This window comes from Accipiter gentilis, chromosome 11 (assembly GCF_929443795.1).
Source record: "Accipiter gentilis chromosome 11, bAccGen1.1, whole genome shotgun sequence".
NCBI classification, from domain to species: domain Eukaryota; kingdom Metazoa; phylum Chordata; class Aves; order Accipitriformes; family Accipitridae; genus Astur; species Astur gentilis.
Window position 1 is genome coordinate 36,817,074 of NC_064890.1, and position 13,070 is coordinate 36,830,143.

The following is a 13,070-nucleotide window of genomic DNA, read 5'->3' on the forward strand; positions in this document are numbered from 1 at the left end:
ACACTGTCCTTATTTGTCAAGACCTGGCATGCAAGGGGTGGGAAGGTGTCACAGCTCTTCTTCCTAGACTCTGAGCTTCTAATTCAGAAATTTATTCTTCAAATGGGTGGAAACCTTCTTCTTGTCGTCCAGTTCAGTTTTCTCTCCTCTCATTAAATGTAGGCATCAGATCCACAGCTCTCAGTAGAACTCTCCATATAACATACATCTTTAACTTGCTTGTCCCTTCTCCTGGAATTTCGTATTCCAGCTCTTAGAGAAGCCACCAATGTCACCACCAGTCCCTCTGAGCTCTTGTGAGTTTTACTTATACACTCGGTAGGACTTTTGTATTCCCTTTCCAGCCAAAAATCCTGATTTTGCCTTTATTTCAACACCATCATCTTTACTGATAATCCTGGCAAAGTATTGACTTAGCTTTGGACTACCACGGCTGTGTAAGAGAATCATAGAATCATTTAGGTTAGAAAAGACCTTCAAGATCATCGAGTCCAACCATCAACCATGCCCACTAAACCATGTCCTGAAGTACCCCGTCTACGTGCTTTCTGAATACTTCCAGGGATGGTGACTCAATCACTTCCCTGGGCAGCCTATTCCAATGTCTGACAGCCCTCTCAGTAAAAAATTTTTTCCTAATATCCAACCTAAATCTCCCTTGCCTCAACTTGAGGCCATTTACTCTCATCCTATCTCCAGCCACCTGACAGAAGAGACCAGCACCCACCTCACTACACCCTCCTTTCAGGCAGTTGTAGAGGGCGATCAGGTCTCCCCTCAGCCTCCTTTTCTCCAGACGAAACAGCCCCAGCTCCTCATCAGAGTTGTGCTCCAGGCCCCTCACCAACTTGGTTGCCCTTCTCTGGACACGCTCCAGCACCTCAAGGTCTTTCTTGTCGTGAGGGGCCCAAAACTGAACACAGGACTCGAGGTGCGGCCTCACCAGTGCTGAATGCAGGGGAACAATCACCTCCCTGCTCCTGCTGGCCACGCTATTTCTGATGCAGGCCAGGATGCTGTTGGCCTTCCTGGCCACCTGGGCACACTGCTGGCTCATAGTCAGCCGGCTGTCAACCAGCACCCCCAGGTCTTTCTCTGCCGGGCAGCTTTCCAGCAACTCTTCCCCAAGCCTGTAGCGCTGCATGGGGTTGCTGTGGCCCAAGTGCAGGACCCAGCAGTTGGCCTTGTTGAACCTCATGCAATTGGCCTCGGCCCATCGATCCAGCCTGTCCAGATCCCTCTGTAGAGCCTTCCTACCCTCAAGCAGATCGACCCTGCCTCCCAGCTTGGTGTGGTCTGCAAACTTACTGAGGGTGCACTCAATGCCCTCATCCAAATCATTGATAAAGATATTAAACAGAACTGGCCCCAACACCGAGCCCTGGGGAACACCACTTGTGACCCGCCACCAACTGGATTTCACCCCATTCACCACAACCCTCTGGGCTTGTCCATCCAGCCAGTTTTTCACCCAGCAGAGCCTTATTTCCATCCTCTTTTTTGCTGTGTGTATACCTAAAGAGCAATCTTTAGTGCCATTTATAATAGCTACACACTAGTAGCTCGTAAGTGCTAATTAGCTAATACCTAATAATGCCTAATGGCTTCTAATATGTGACTGGCAGCCTATGATACGCTTCTAGTGTTAGTCATACAATTCAGCGTGCTGTAATGACTTGGACGGAGGAAGGGGGCTAGATACACCAGCCAGATCTGCAAGAACAAACCTTGTTTTCAGACTTTTGTAACCGGCAGCCCAGCCCAACATTGCTATACCATTTTGATTTGATGAAACCTATATACAGGTGTGAAGACAGCGAGAACCCTGTTAATGTAATGCAACACGCAGACTTATTTTTGGGGTGAAATGCCAAGTGACAGGTTGCACCGCCTGTCCAAGCCTCAGGTCAGAGTGACCAAAACAAACACAAGGAATTATCCGCTGGCTTCTGCAAAGGTCTGGGAAGGTGAACGCGAGTCACACAGCCAGTCTGAAATCCCAGCAGTATCTGCACAGTGACACAGGCCGTATCCTCACATCAGTCACGGGCACCTGGACCACCCGTCTGTCCGCAAGGCGCACAGCACCTCCTCGGGCACACCCGAAATTAAAACACTGCCGGGAAGGTCGCGGGGGCGGCGGCCCCTCGTTCTACGAAGACCATTCCCTCTTTCTGTCACATTTCGCACCGGGCTCTCACAAGACGCGACCCAGGCCGCGACGGCGAGGCGGGCGCTGCCCTGGGCGCCCGACCGAAGCCGGCGGGCAGCCGCCGGGCGGGTCTGAGCCCGGCACACCGCAGGCCTCGGCGCGGACCGGCCGAGCCACCCGCGGCGACCGGGCAGGGCCGGAGCGCACCCCGCCGGACCGCCGGTCCCGACCCCCGCCCGCCGGGGCGGCCCCTGAGGCGACGCCACCACCACCAAACCACCTCCCCTCCCCGCCCCCCCCGCCCCGCGGGGACTCCGCGCATGCGCCTCCGCTCGCGGCGCGGAGGCGGGAGACCCCCCGGCCGCCAGGGGGCGCCGGCCCGCGGCGCCTCGCCCCGTTCCCCTCCGGTCCCCGCCCTGCGGATTGCTGGGAAGGGGGGGGGGGGGGGGCGCGAGGGCGGCTCCCGGCGGCGTCACTCCCAGCATGCAGCGCGGCGCGCTCCTGCCCCTGCTGCCGCCGCCGCTGCTGCTGCCGCTGCCGCCGGGGGGAGAAGATGGCGGAGGGAGGCGCGGCGGATCTGGAGACCCAGCGCACGGACGTCGCGGCGCTGCTCAAAACCGCCCTCCGCAAGGGCGATACCTGGTGAGGGAAGGGCGGAGGGGAGGGGGGTGGCCCGGGCTGATCGGCGCGGGCGGCTCCCTCCGCCCCCGGTGCCGCTCGGCTGGCGGAGGGACCGACCTCCTTTCCCTCAGCTCTCCCCCTCCCCCCGCTCCCGGAGGCGGTTCGGCTCCCCGGGAGCTGCCGGGAGAGGCCGGCGGAGGGGGGGGGGGGGGGCGGCCCCGTTCCACACACAAACACACATTTCCTTCCCCCCCCCCCCCCCCCCCGCCCCGCTTCCCGCCGCCCGGGTCCCTCGGCCCTCTGCCGCCGGGAGGGGACCGGCCGCCTGGGTGCGGCGGGCCCTCGGCTTGGCCCGGGTTGCTGGCGGGCGGCGGGGCCGGGCCGCGCCGCTGAGGCGCCCGGCGGGGGCAGGCACCGAGGTCAGCTCCCTGCCGGGCGGCGGGGGAGGGGAGGGAGCGGCGTGACTGGCGGGGCGCGGTGCCGGATGGCGGCCGCGGATGGCGGCCCCGCGCGACCAGGGGCCCGGAGGCCGCGGGGCGTGGGGGGCCGGGGGGCTTGCCGGGCCTTCACGGGGAGAAGGGCCGAAGCAGGGATTGAGGCGGGGGAGGAGAGCTCCGCTAGCCGGCGTTTCTTCCATTCCCTGGGCTGCCGAGAGGAGGAGAGGGCCGCGGCGTCACCTTCAAGTTGGCAGAATTCGTATCTGTACCCGGGTGGGGTGCCCCGAAGGCCGTCCGCGGCCGTGGCGAGCCCTAAGTTTAAATTTTATTTTGACAGTGAGCGGATTAATTGCCCAAGAAACAGCCCCCGAAGGTGCGCACGGGCCCTTGTGGTACCTGTTCCGCAGCAAGCGTTTAAAAAGATGTCTTTTGCTCGTCAGTCAGAAAATATTTTGCAGTGTGCCGTACAGATTGTCAACAGAACAAGCCATGGTTGAAAATAATTAGGTGATATAAACCTCTCTTCCTGACACGTATTTAGTAACTGAGCTTCTGTAGTTGTAGTTCTCTAAGGCTAGGAAATGGGCCTCTTTTTTTTTTTTTGTTTTTTAAGGGGAGGGGGGGGCGGGGGGGGGAAGAAAAGGAACTGACACTTTTTTCACCACTCAACCTCTTCATCTCTTCCTGTTTGAAACTGTCACCCAAAGACAAAGGCTGAAGCGTTTACTTACTGAAAATTAAGTATGAATGCACTAAAGTAGAACTTGCCCACCTCATTTCAGCTGTCATCACTCACTGTTCCAGTTCTATAAAAGACTATATTTAACAGTGTTGATACTGCAGCATGTGTCAGAAGCATACATTCTGATGCATTATTCAAATACTGCTGAGTATATGTTCAGTTTTGGCATACGAACAGACTGCTCTTAAACTGAAAAAGTATAAGCAACAAGAAAAAGGAAATCAATTCACATGGTAGTGTTGAAAATGACCAGCAGTAGTAAAAGGATGCTCAGGCTTGTAATCTCCTAGGAGTTGGTGGGGTTTTTTTATGGCTCTGTTCGGTACTTCCTGAGTACTAAAAAAAAATGTCTGAAACAGTTAATGTTGCTCAAAGTGAAAGTAACTTTATCACAAGCTTACATGATGGCTAAACCAGTATGTTTACTGTGCTGTAATATTTTTTTTTTAGTATCTTAAATATTTTAACATGAAAAAATCAGTTAAGTGGAAGAAGCTTCTAAACATTCTCTGATAATAAATATATGTAGCTGTGATTATGACACTAATATTAATAAAGTGTTTTAAGACTGAATAAGCTATGGCAAAGTCCTATGAACTTTGACTCATGAACTATTAAATCTAGGTACATAAATGTGTATACATGGGTGTTCATAGGATTAATACTTAGAGCTATGTATTTAACTTCACAAATTAAGGGGTACGGTTAGTCCAAATGCTTTTTTCAGAGGTATTTTGTCAATAGCTTTTAGATCTTTTGGGGCATCGGTAAGGAAACGGAACTGTTGAAAGTGCTCCAAGTCATGATTCAGAACTGCAATTTTCATTCATTCAATAGTAAATATTGCTGAAAAAATGTGAGCAATGCCATATCAGCTTGTTCTGTTTGAGCTTTAAAGCACTGAAATACAGTCCTTTTAAAATTACTGGCTTATACTGAAAGTCTTTTCCATGCTCTTCAGAATTTGGTGTAGAGTACAATAAGCTATATAAGAAAAGTATAAAGCTTTGGGAGTTCCCTCTGAGAAAAAAGGAACTAAAGAATAAGGCAGAGAGGCAAGTCTTGTATTATCTACGAAGAGGGCATTGAATTTCTTCATTAGTTCTTCATGTGCACTGCAGAGAGAAAGAAATGAAACTGACTTGAAATGCAATGTTTTTGGAACTAGAGATTGGAAAAGAATTGATAGAATCGGGAAACATTTGAACAGGCAGGATAGGAAGCTGTAGAATTTGTTTCATTGGATGTTTTTAAGCGTAGCTTGGGGGTAGTATAGGTTAAAATATATTGCTTCAACAGACAGGCAAGGCTAGTGTCTTATGACTGTTCTGTCCTCAGGGACAAGATTTTGGGCTATTTTGTCCCAGTGGTCTTTTTTGCATTCTCTTATGGGTAATTAACAAATTAAATTATTAAACTAGGAGAGACTGGAGATTCTTCCATCTCTCCATTTGTCTCATTTTTCTAAACATACATTAAATAAACATCAAATTTAAGCTTTTCCAAGCAAGAACCTCCTTCATTTATCAGTTGTTTTAAATAGTGTTGACTACTTTTACTAGTGAATTCAGCATAAAAATTACAGTCATTCCATGGAACTTGAATTATATGTAACTCTCTTTTCTTGCACTATTATCCAAAGGACCTTCAGGTTCTGTGGTTGAAAGACCTAGAATTCTGTTTTGGAGGAGGAGAAATGCTGTATTTCGTTGTATATCTCTCAGTTTTAGGATCTGATGCGATTACTTCTCATTGTTTTGAAATTCTACTGATGCTTGGCCAGTGAGGAGAATTTTTATTGTGTGTGGAGATTTTAACCTCTCATTTAGAAAGACAGAAAATACTGGTTGTTAGAGCTGCAGACAAATTTGAACTCAATCAGTGTCTTCCTGTATCTACTCTCAGAAGTTGAAGAGCTGTTGACGTTCATCAATTTTTTTATTTTTTATTTTTTTTTTTAGCCACTGTAAAATTTGCATGACCAGCTGGTCTTGATGATGTTATTTAATGCCTTTGTACCTGCAGTGGTATTCTTGAGAACTTTGCCAAGTTTTTCTGTTTTTACAGTGTCACTGAGGTATAGTTTTCAATACTGAAAGTTATTGATCTTGGAACAGTTTTCTTAAAGAGGTGATGAAGACTCTGTCAGTTCTTGTGTGTGATGACTTCTTGTGTGAATATCTCTGTAATTTCCTCCCCATATTGAGGTATAATTTATTTTCTTCACCTTTAAGACCACTTCCAGCCCTGCTTTCGCTGTAGTTCCTGTTTTTCTGTGGCTCGCTTAGTCAGAGATGTTGTCTCAGTTACTTAAATATGACATTACAAATGTTTCGTACTCTTAATTGTGCTACCTCTTACACATGTTGGCCCTCGGTGGCCTAGAATGTGAGACCGTGTTTCTTGGCTTTAAGTATCACCTGCCAGTAAGTGGTTCGCTTATAGTGGGTCATAGTGACTAATAATGGCTAACAGCACAGCCTTAGCAGTCAGTTTCACCAATTTCTCTCTCTCTTTCTCCCAGACTTTCCCACCTGTGCTTCTTTCATCTTTTGCTTGCTGTAGCAATTTGTGAGCAGATGAGAATATAGATGTTATTTGTATTTTTAAAAGCAGTAACTTGGAAAAGAATCAGTGGACAAACAACTATGGTGAGGAGTTTCCTTGGTGGCTAAGGGAACAAATGCAATCTTCAGATGTTTGAATAGACAGCACTGAGTAGCAGTACAAGGATGTATTGTGTACAGTAATATATTAGTGAAACCAGTCATACCGTCCAGTTCTGGTGTCTGCACGTTACAGAAGGTGTTCATTTGGAATGAGTTCAAAAATCTCAAAATTTAATAGGGAAGGCAGAAGCCTTGCCTTTCAGAGAAGAGCTTTAAGAGCCTTTGTCTGTTTTGATGGAATGTTGAGTCCTGTGCTGAAATACTTACATAAGAAGATGATGTCTTCTAGGATAAGGATTTTGAGAGGTGTAGATAAAGATTTAAGACACTACCTGTAAACTGAAGCTAGTCAGGATTAGACCAGAAGGGAGATGTTGATTTCCAGCCCTGCTAGCCAATGAGTTTTGGTGCCAGTCATCACTTTACAGAGTGATGAGATAGATTCTTAATCTGTTCTTGATTTTTAAGACTTGCAAATTATGAAAACTACACAAGTATAGTTTTCTGAGTTCTTTCAGATGTGTCTCTGATACACATCAATTCTGAAGTTCTGGTGAGTCCAGACAGAGTATCGTTTTTATCCATTGAGTACATTTCTTGGAAGGTGAAGAAAATATTCACATTTTTTGCACTGTGAGTATTTTATTGGCTGTTTAATTGTAAAACTCAGTCACTAAAGAGAATAAGTAAAAATTTAAGTGGGGTGAAAATCCTTCCCGGCGAATGATCAGTAGATCTGAAAAGTTCAACCTTAAAGGATTTCCCCTCCAGAAGTGTATTGAAAGAATTTCCCCACCAAAAATGTATAAGCATTTTAATTCTGGTTGCAATGAAAACTCATGAATCTTGATGAACAGGCATATATAGCCCTACTTGAAAACCCTGCAGTGCCCGTCATTGATGATAACCTTGATGCTGAAGTGCTTAGCTTTAATAGCATTTTACACTGTGGTCTTCTCAGCGTTTTCCACATCTGATCATCCATCATTGTGCTGTACATGAACAGAATCTAGATTGAACATTAATGGAAGATTTTTACTTGATTTGACTGAGAGCGTGATGAGATGTTGCAGACCTGCACCTCTGTAACATTTGGAATAATATCCCCTGCACCTCCATAACATTTGGAATAATATCCTAAACTGTTCTGATGGCTTCATATAATGAGAAACAAGGAACGCTATGTTAGCTTTCCAAGGGTAGAATGGAGCATTGGCTGCTTTTTTTTCCAGATGAGGTTTAAGTTACTGATTTTTGACTTTAAGACCTTGTGGTTGAAGTTTTGTGTTAGATTTGTCTCTCTGCATGTGGAATGGCACAGCATTTCACCAACAGTCTATGAAGATATACAAAATGTTGTGTTTTAAATTCTTCTGGGAGAATACTTGCAATGGAAGTGTGTACATGCAGTTTTCTTCTGATGATTGATTAGGCAGGGTGAGAGCATGTTAAAATCATGTTCGTGTCAGGCTTTTGCCTGAAAGTTGGAAGTCAAACATTGACTTAGGAGTTAGATTTTTTTTTTTAAAGAAAATTCTTTACTTAAATGGAAAATTCATAAGTGTATACAAAATACTTACATGGTTAATGTTCACATTGAAATTTTAAGATAAAAATGGAGTCTGTTAATTTTGGCTGTATAAGGCTTTTTGGTCAGCCTCTTGGTATGTGTGAAGTGCTGCTTAGGCTATTGTTGCACATTGTGAGAACTGAATATGGGGAGCTGTAGGGAGAATTTGACTGATAGTTGACTTGAAATCATCTCGGTGTGTTTAGTTCAACAAAGCTTTTATTTCTGAAGAGGAATGTGAAATATTTAGACTAAGATTTCTTAAAAATGGGAGGTAAGCGATATATTTTTTTTCTCTCTTTGACCCCTGGATTTTTTTCTTGTGGATTTACCTACACTTTGAATAAAATGGTGGTTTGGTTTGTATGTGATAAAAGTACAATAATTATCATCATCTTGAACTTTCAAGAACTTGTTAATTCTGAAACAACATTTCATTTTGAAGGCATCTATTAATCATGAGTGTACTTAGTCAAGCAATTTTGGCTAGCCTAATCAGAGTAGAAACACAGGTACAAACCAACCCGTTCTTACTTTCTTATTTTTATAGTTGCAATTGTGCAAGAACAAAAATGGGATGCTGTTACTTTAAACAGGAGTCCTAATTTGCTTTCAGCAACACGGTTGCTCCACTTTGTCCTCAGTATTGCTTAATCTGTACTCATGCACAGTGAGGAGGGTAAAAAAAAAAAAAATCCTCCTCACCTGTCTCTCTGGACAATTTGCACAGTTTTGCTGTTAAAGGTGAAGTAGCTTGTGTTCAAAATTTATGATGTCCCAGCAGTACACAGTGATGGAATAAGTGTCTCTCTGTGGGGTGTCCTTATTGCATATCAAAGCTAACGGTTTCAATTTTGAAGTCGAAGGGCTGACCTATCAGTCAATATAAATCAATCTACGTTACATGTTGTTTAATTCTGTCTATAAGTAACTGAGGAACGCATTCAGAGTGCTTTTGACAGCAATGGGACATGCCAAGATCATAAAAATATTTTTTATCAGCCTGAGTGTTAAGGTAAAGAATGAATGTGTTGTACTTCTGTGATGCTGATACTGTGTCAATAAGGTTTGTTAAATCAAAATGTGCAGTAAACCACAGGTGAAGTTAAATTACATCAAAAAATTACAAACCATGACAGAATTTTAGAAATCAATTAGCAACGCTCCTGCCAGTACTGTTATTTTCTTTTGAGCAAACAATGTCCATACGTGGTCATGTAGCTGAGAAATTTTAAAACATGTGTAAATTTATTATTTATTTTTATTATTTGTTGAATTTTGTTTTCAGAAATGAAGGTGCATTTACAAGTGTTGTAATAGCTTTATTCTTTTGTTCTTGTAAGTTAATGTACAAATGCTATAAGTAGTCCCATTTTGGGCTGCCCTAAGTCTCTACACTTGATCATTCATAATGATACAATCTTTTGTTGGTAATTTTAATTGACTGACCCAATTATATTGGGTTTGCATGGAAAGGTTTTGGTAGCAGGGGGGGCTACAGGGGTGGCTTCTGTGAGAAGCTGCTAGAAGCTTCCCCCATGTCCAATAGAGCCAATGCCAGCTGGCTCCAAGATGGACCTGCTGCTGGCCAAGGCCAAGCCCATCAGTGATGGTGGTAGTGCCTCTGGGAGAACAGATTTAAGGGGAAAAAGTTGCAGCTCATCAGCAATTGCAGCTGGAGAGAGGAGTGAGAAGATGAGAGAAACAACCCTGCAGACCCCAGGTCAGCGAAGAGGGAGGGGGAGGAGGTGCTCCAGGTGCCGGATCAGAGATTCCCCTGCAGCCCGTGGGGAAGACCATGGTGAGGCAGGCTGTCCCCCTGCAGCCCAGGGAGGTCCACGGGGGAGCAGATCTCCACCTGCAGCCTGTGGAGGACTCCACGCTGGAGCAGGGGGATGCCCGAAGGAGGCTATGACCCCGTGGAAAGCCCGCGCTGGAGCAGGCTCCTGGCAGGACCTGTGGCCCCATGGAGAGAGGAGCCCACGCTGGAGCAGGTTTGCTGGCAGGACTTGTGATCCTGTGGGGATCCCATGCTGAAGCAGTTTGTGAAGGACCGCAGCCCACAGAGAGGACCCACGCTGGAGCAGTGCGCAAAGAACTGCAGCCTGTAGGAAGGACGCACGTTGGAGAAGTTTGTGGAGGACTGTCTCCCATGGGAGGGACCCCACGGTGGAGCAGGGGAAGAGTGAGGAGTCCTCCCTCTGAGGAGGAAGGAGTGGCAGAGGCAACGTGTGACAAACGGACCCCAAACCCCGTTCCCTGTCCCCCTGCGCTGCTGGTGGGGAGGAGGTAGAGAGAACTGGGAGTGGAGTTGAGCCGGGAAGGAGGGAGGGGTGGGGGGAAGGTGTTCTAAGATTTAGGTTTTATTTCTCACTATCCTACTCTGATTTGATTGGTAATAAATTAAACTAATTTCCCCAAGTCAAGTCTGCATTCCCTGTGACAGTAATTGGTGAGTGACCTCTCCCTGTCCTTGTCTCGACCCACGAGCCTTTCGTTGTATTTTCTCTTCACTGTCAAGTTGAGGAGGGGAGTGATAGAGCGGCTTTGGTTGGCACCTTGCGTCCAACCAGGGTCAACCTGCCATGCCAATATGAACATATATTTGGATATAAGGCATGGCTGTCAACTTGTAATTGTTTTTTTAATATTTGAATATTTTGTATAAAAGGACCAAAATATTTGTTGCTGATATGCCTATATTGGGAAAGATAATAAAATAAGTACTCTGTAATTTTTAGATTATATTGGAGAAATTCTAAGTCCCGTAATTGATGAGAACACAACCAGGAACCAGACTAATGGCCCTTAATCACAGAGATGAGCAGTCCTTTGTAAATGCCAGAAATAATCACTGTTTCATCCCACTCCAACATGACCCGAAGAATAATAACACCTGCAGCAACTGTTTCTGAAGTGTTGTTGTCTGTAGGGGCTATGTGAGGTTGGAATAACTGATCTAAACTCACCCTTAAGATAGATGTAGTCAGTTTAGTGTCTTCAGCTGAAGCAAGTTTAAAATAGCTGTGACTAACTTTTTAATATTGGTTTACAATATTTCTGAACAAAGCTTGTTTGCCTCTAACCATGAGAATGAAGTAAAGGATCACATGTGTTTATGTAGCTTTGAGGAATATATTCTTTTACAAGAAAATAATAACTAAAAATAGTTAAAGGTCAAAAGTAATCTGTGCTTTGAGAACAACCTGAGTGTAGGAAAACAGGAAGAGGAAGGTAGGTTGAAATGTTAAGCATTGGGCTTTGTAATTGTCAATACTTGCGAAGAAATTGTTCTAATCAAATAATTATATAAAGAGAAGTTATGCCCAAATCGGAATATAGTATTCATACATAGCTTCTGTATGGAATGAGCTAGATATGACCAACAGTTATTACTTTTCGAGGAAATGAAGTGATCTGTAATATCAGAAGATATCAAGGAACATTCTCATTCTGTTTTTCAACTGCTTTGTGTGATCAGTGGACTAATACTAGCCTGAATTAAGGCTGGAAGATGAGCAAATGCAGTCTGTGAGGACCCTCAGACCTCAAGGCCTTTTGTCATCAGCTGCTGCAAAGAATGTTGTTGGAGTTTATATTTGCAGGGTTCAGAATTTCATTTTCTATTTCATCCTCTACAGTGATAACACTGAATTCATATGATATCAAAACTTGTGGTGTATCAAAGGGAGAACATACACTTCGGTAAAATATGTTGTTACATGCTCTACTTGTCATTGCATGGGTTTTCCATGTCTATTATCAGAACAAATGCCACTGTTGTGGAATGTTCCAAAGGTATTCTGCAAATTTTGATACGTTGCATGTCTGCAAAGGTAGCGTAGACCTTGGTTGCACAAGCTCCTCTTGTGCTCTGGAGGGGTATAAGGTTTCCATGGAATCGTAGAATATCTCAAGTTGGAAGGGACCCGTAAGGATTGAGTCCAACTCCCTGCTCCTCGCAGGACTACCTAAAGCTAAACCATATGACTAAGAGCATCATCCAGATGCTCCTTGAACTCTGACGGGCTTGATGCTGTGAACACTACCCTGGGGAGCTTGTTCCAGTGACCGACCACCCTCTCAGTGGAGAACCTTTTCCTAATGTCCAGTTGAACTTCCCCTGATGCAGCTTCATTCCATTTCCTCATGTTTTATTCCGTATTTGGCATTTCAGGGGACTCGAGAGTATAAATTGTCCCTTGTAGGTTATAATCTCCTTCAGACAGGCAAGAAACGTTTTGCGGATGAGAGCAGATGTATCTTACGAAGCAATCTGAAACTCTACTCGGAAGTAGACACTGAGTAGTGAAGTAGGCCAGTCTTGAACTGGGAACATGTTCATGAACATGTTGCATAGTTGTTCTTTATTCTACTTGCTCAAAGAACATTTAGATCACTTTAAGGATACATAGTACAACTAAGAGAAAGCACCTAAAGCTAAATAAACTGTAGAAATATTTCCAATATTATTAGTACCTGAAATACCATGTTTGGGTGTAATTTTCAGCAAATCATACATGCATATTTTTGCTTACTTTTAGGTAAAGGTTTGGGGCTATTCTAATATTTATGTATTTCTGTTATCAACTTTTTTACTCTAAGTGACTTCAGCATAATCAAACTTGGTTGTACTGTTTTCATCAAGCCATTTGAGGTGACTGATTTGTTTGAAATGCCTATAAATGTCAAGCATTTGCAGATTTTATCAGTTCACCTTGTTGTGAAGTTGTCTTAGTTTTTAAGGTTTGCCCCTCGAAACAGCATATTTAGAAATATGAGACAGTTCTCTCCTTCAGTCTCTACTATGAATCCTCCAGGTGTTTACCCCTGAAGATGGGTTGGTTATCTTGCTCACTAGCTTGACGACATCTGAGAG

The 13,070-nt window shown here is 44.9% G+C and overlaps 1 protein-coding gene across 5 annotated transcripts in view; it reads left to right on the plus strand.

Annotated features, from left to right (window-relative positions):
* Positions 1 to 2,626: 2,626 nt before the first annotated feature.
* Positions 2,627 to 13,070, plus strand: part of USP15 (ubiquitin specific peptidase 15) — a 72,335-nt gene continuing 61,891 nt past the window's right edge. For 4 of the 5 annotated variants that reach the window (XR_007507648.1, XR_007507647.1, XM_049813854.1 and 1 more), the window contains exon 1: positions 2,627 to 2,794. Coding sequence is in view for 3 of the 5 variants with exons in the window: in XM_049813854.1 (XP_049669811.1) it covers positions 2,706 to 2,794 (89 nt within the window). In the remaining 2 variants the exon portion in view is untranslated. The remainder of the gene's footprint in view (positions 2,795 to 13,070) is intronic. The other variant, XM_049813853.1, reaches the window with a different exon arrangement.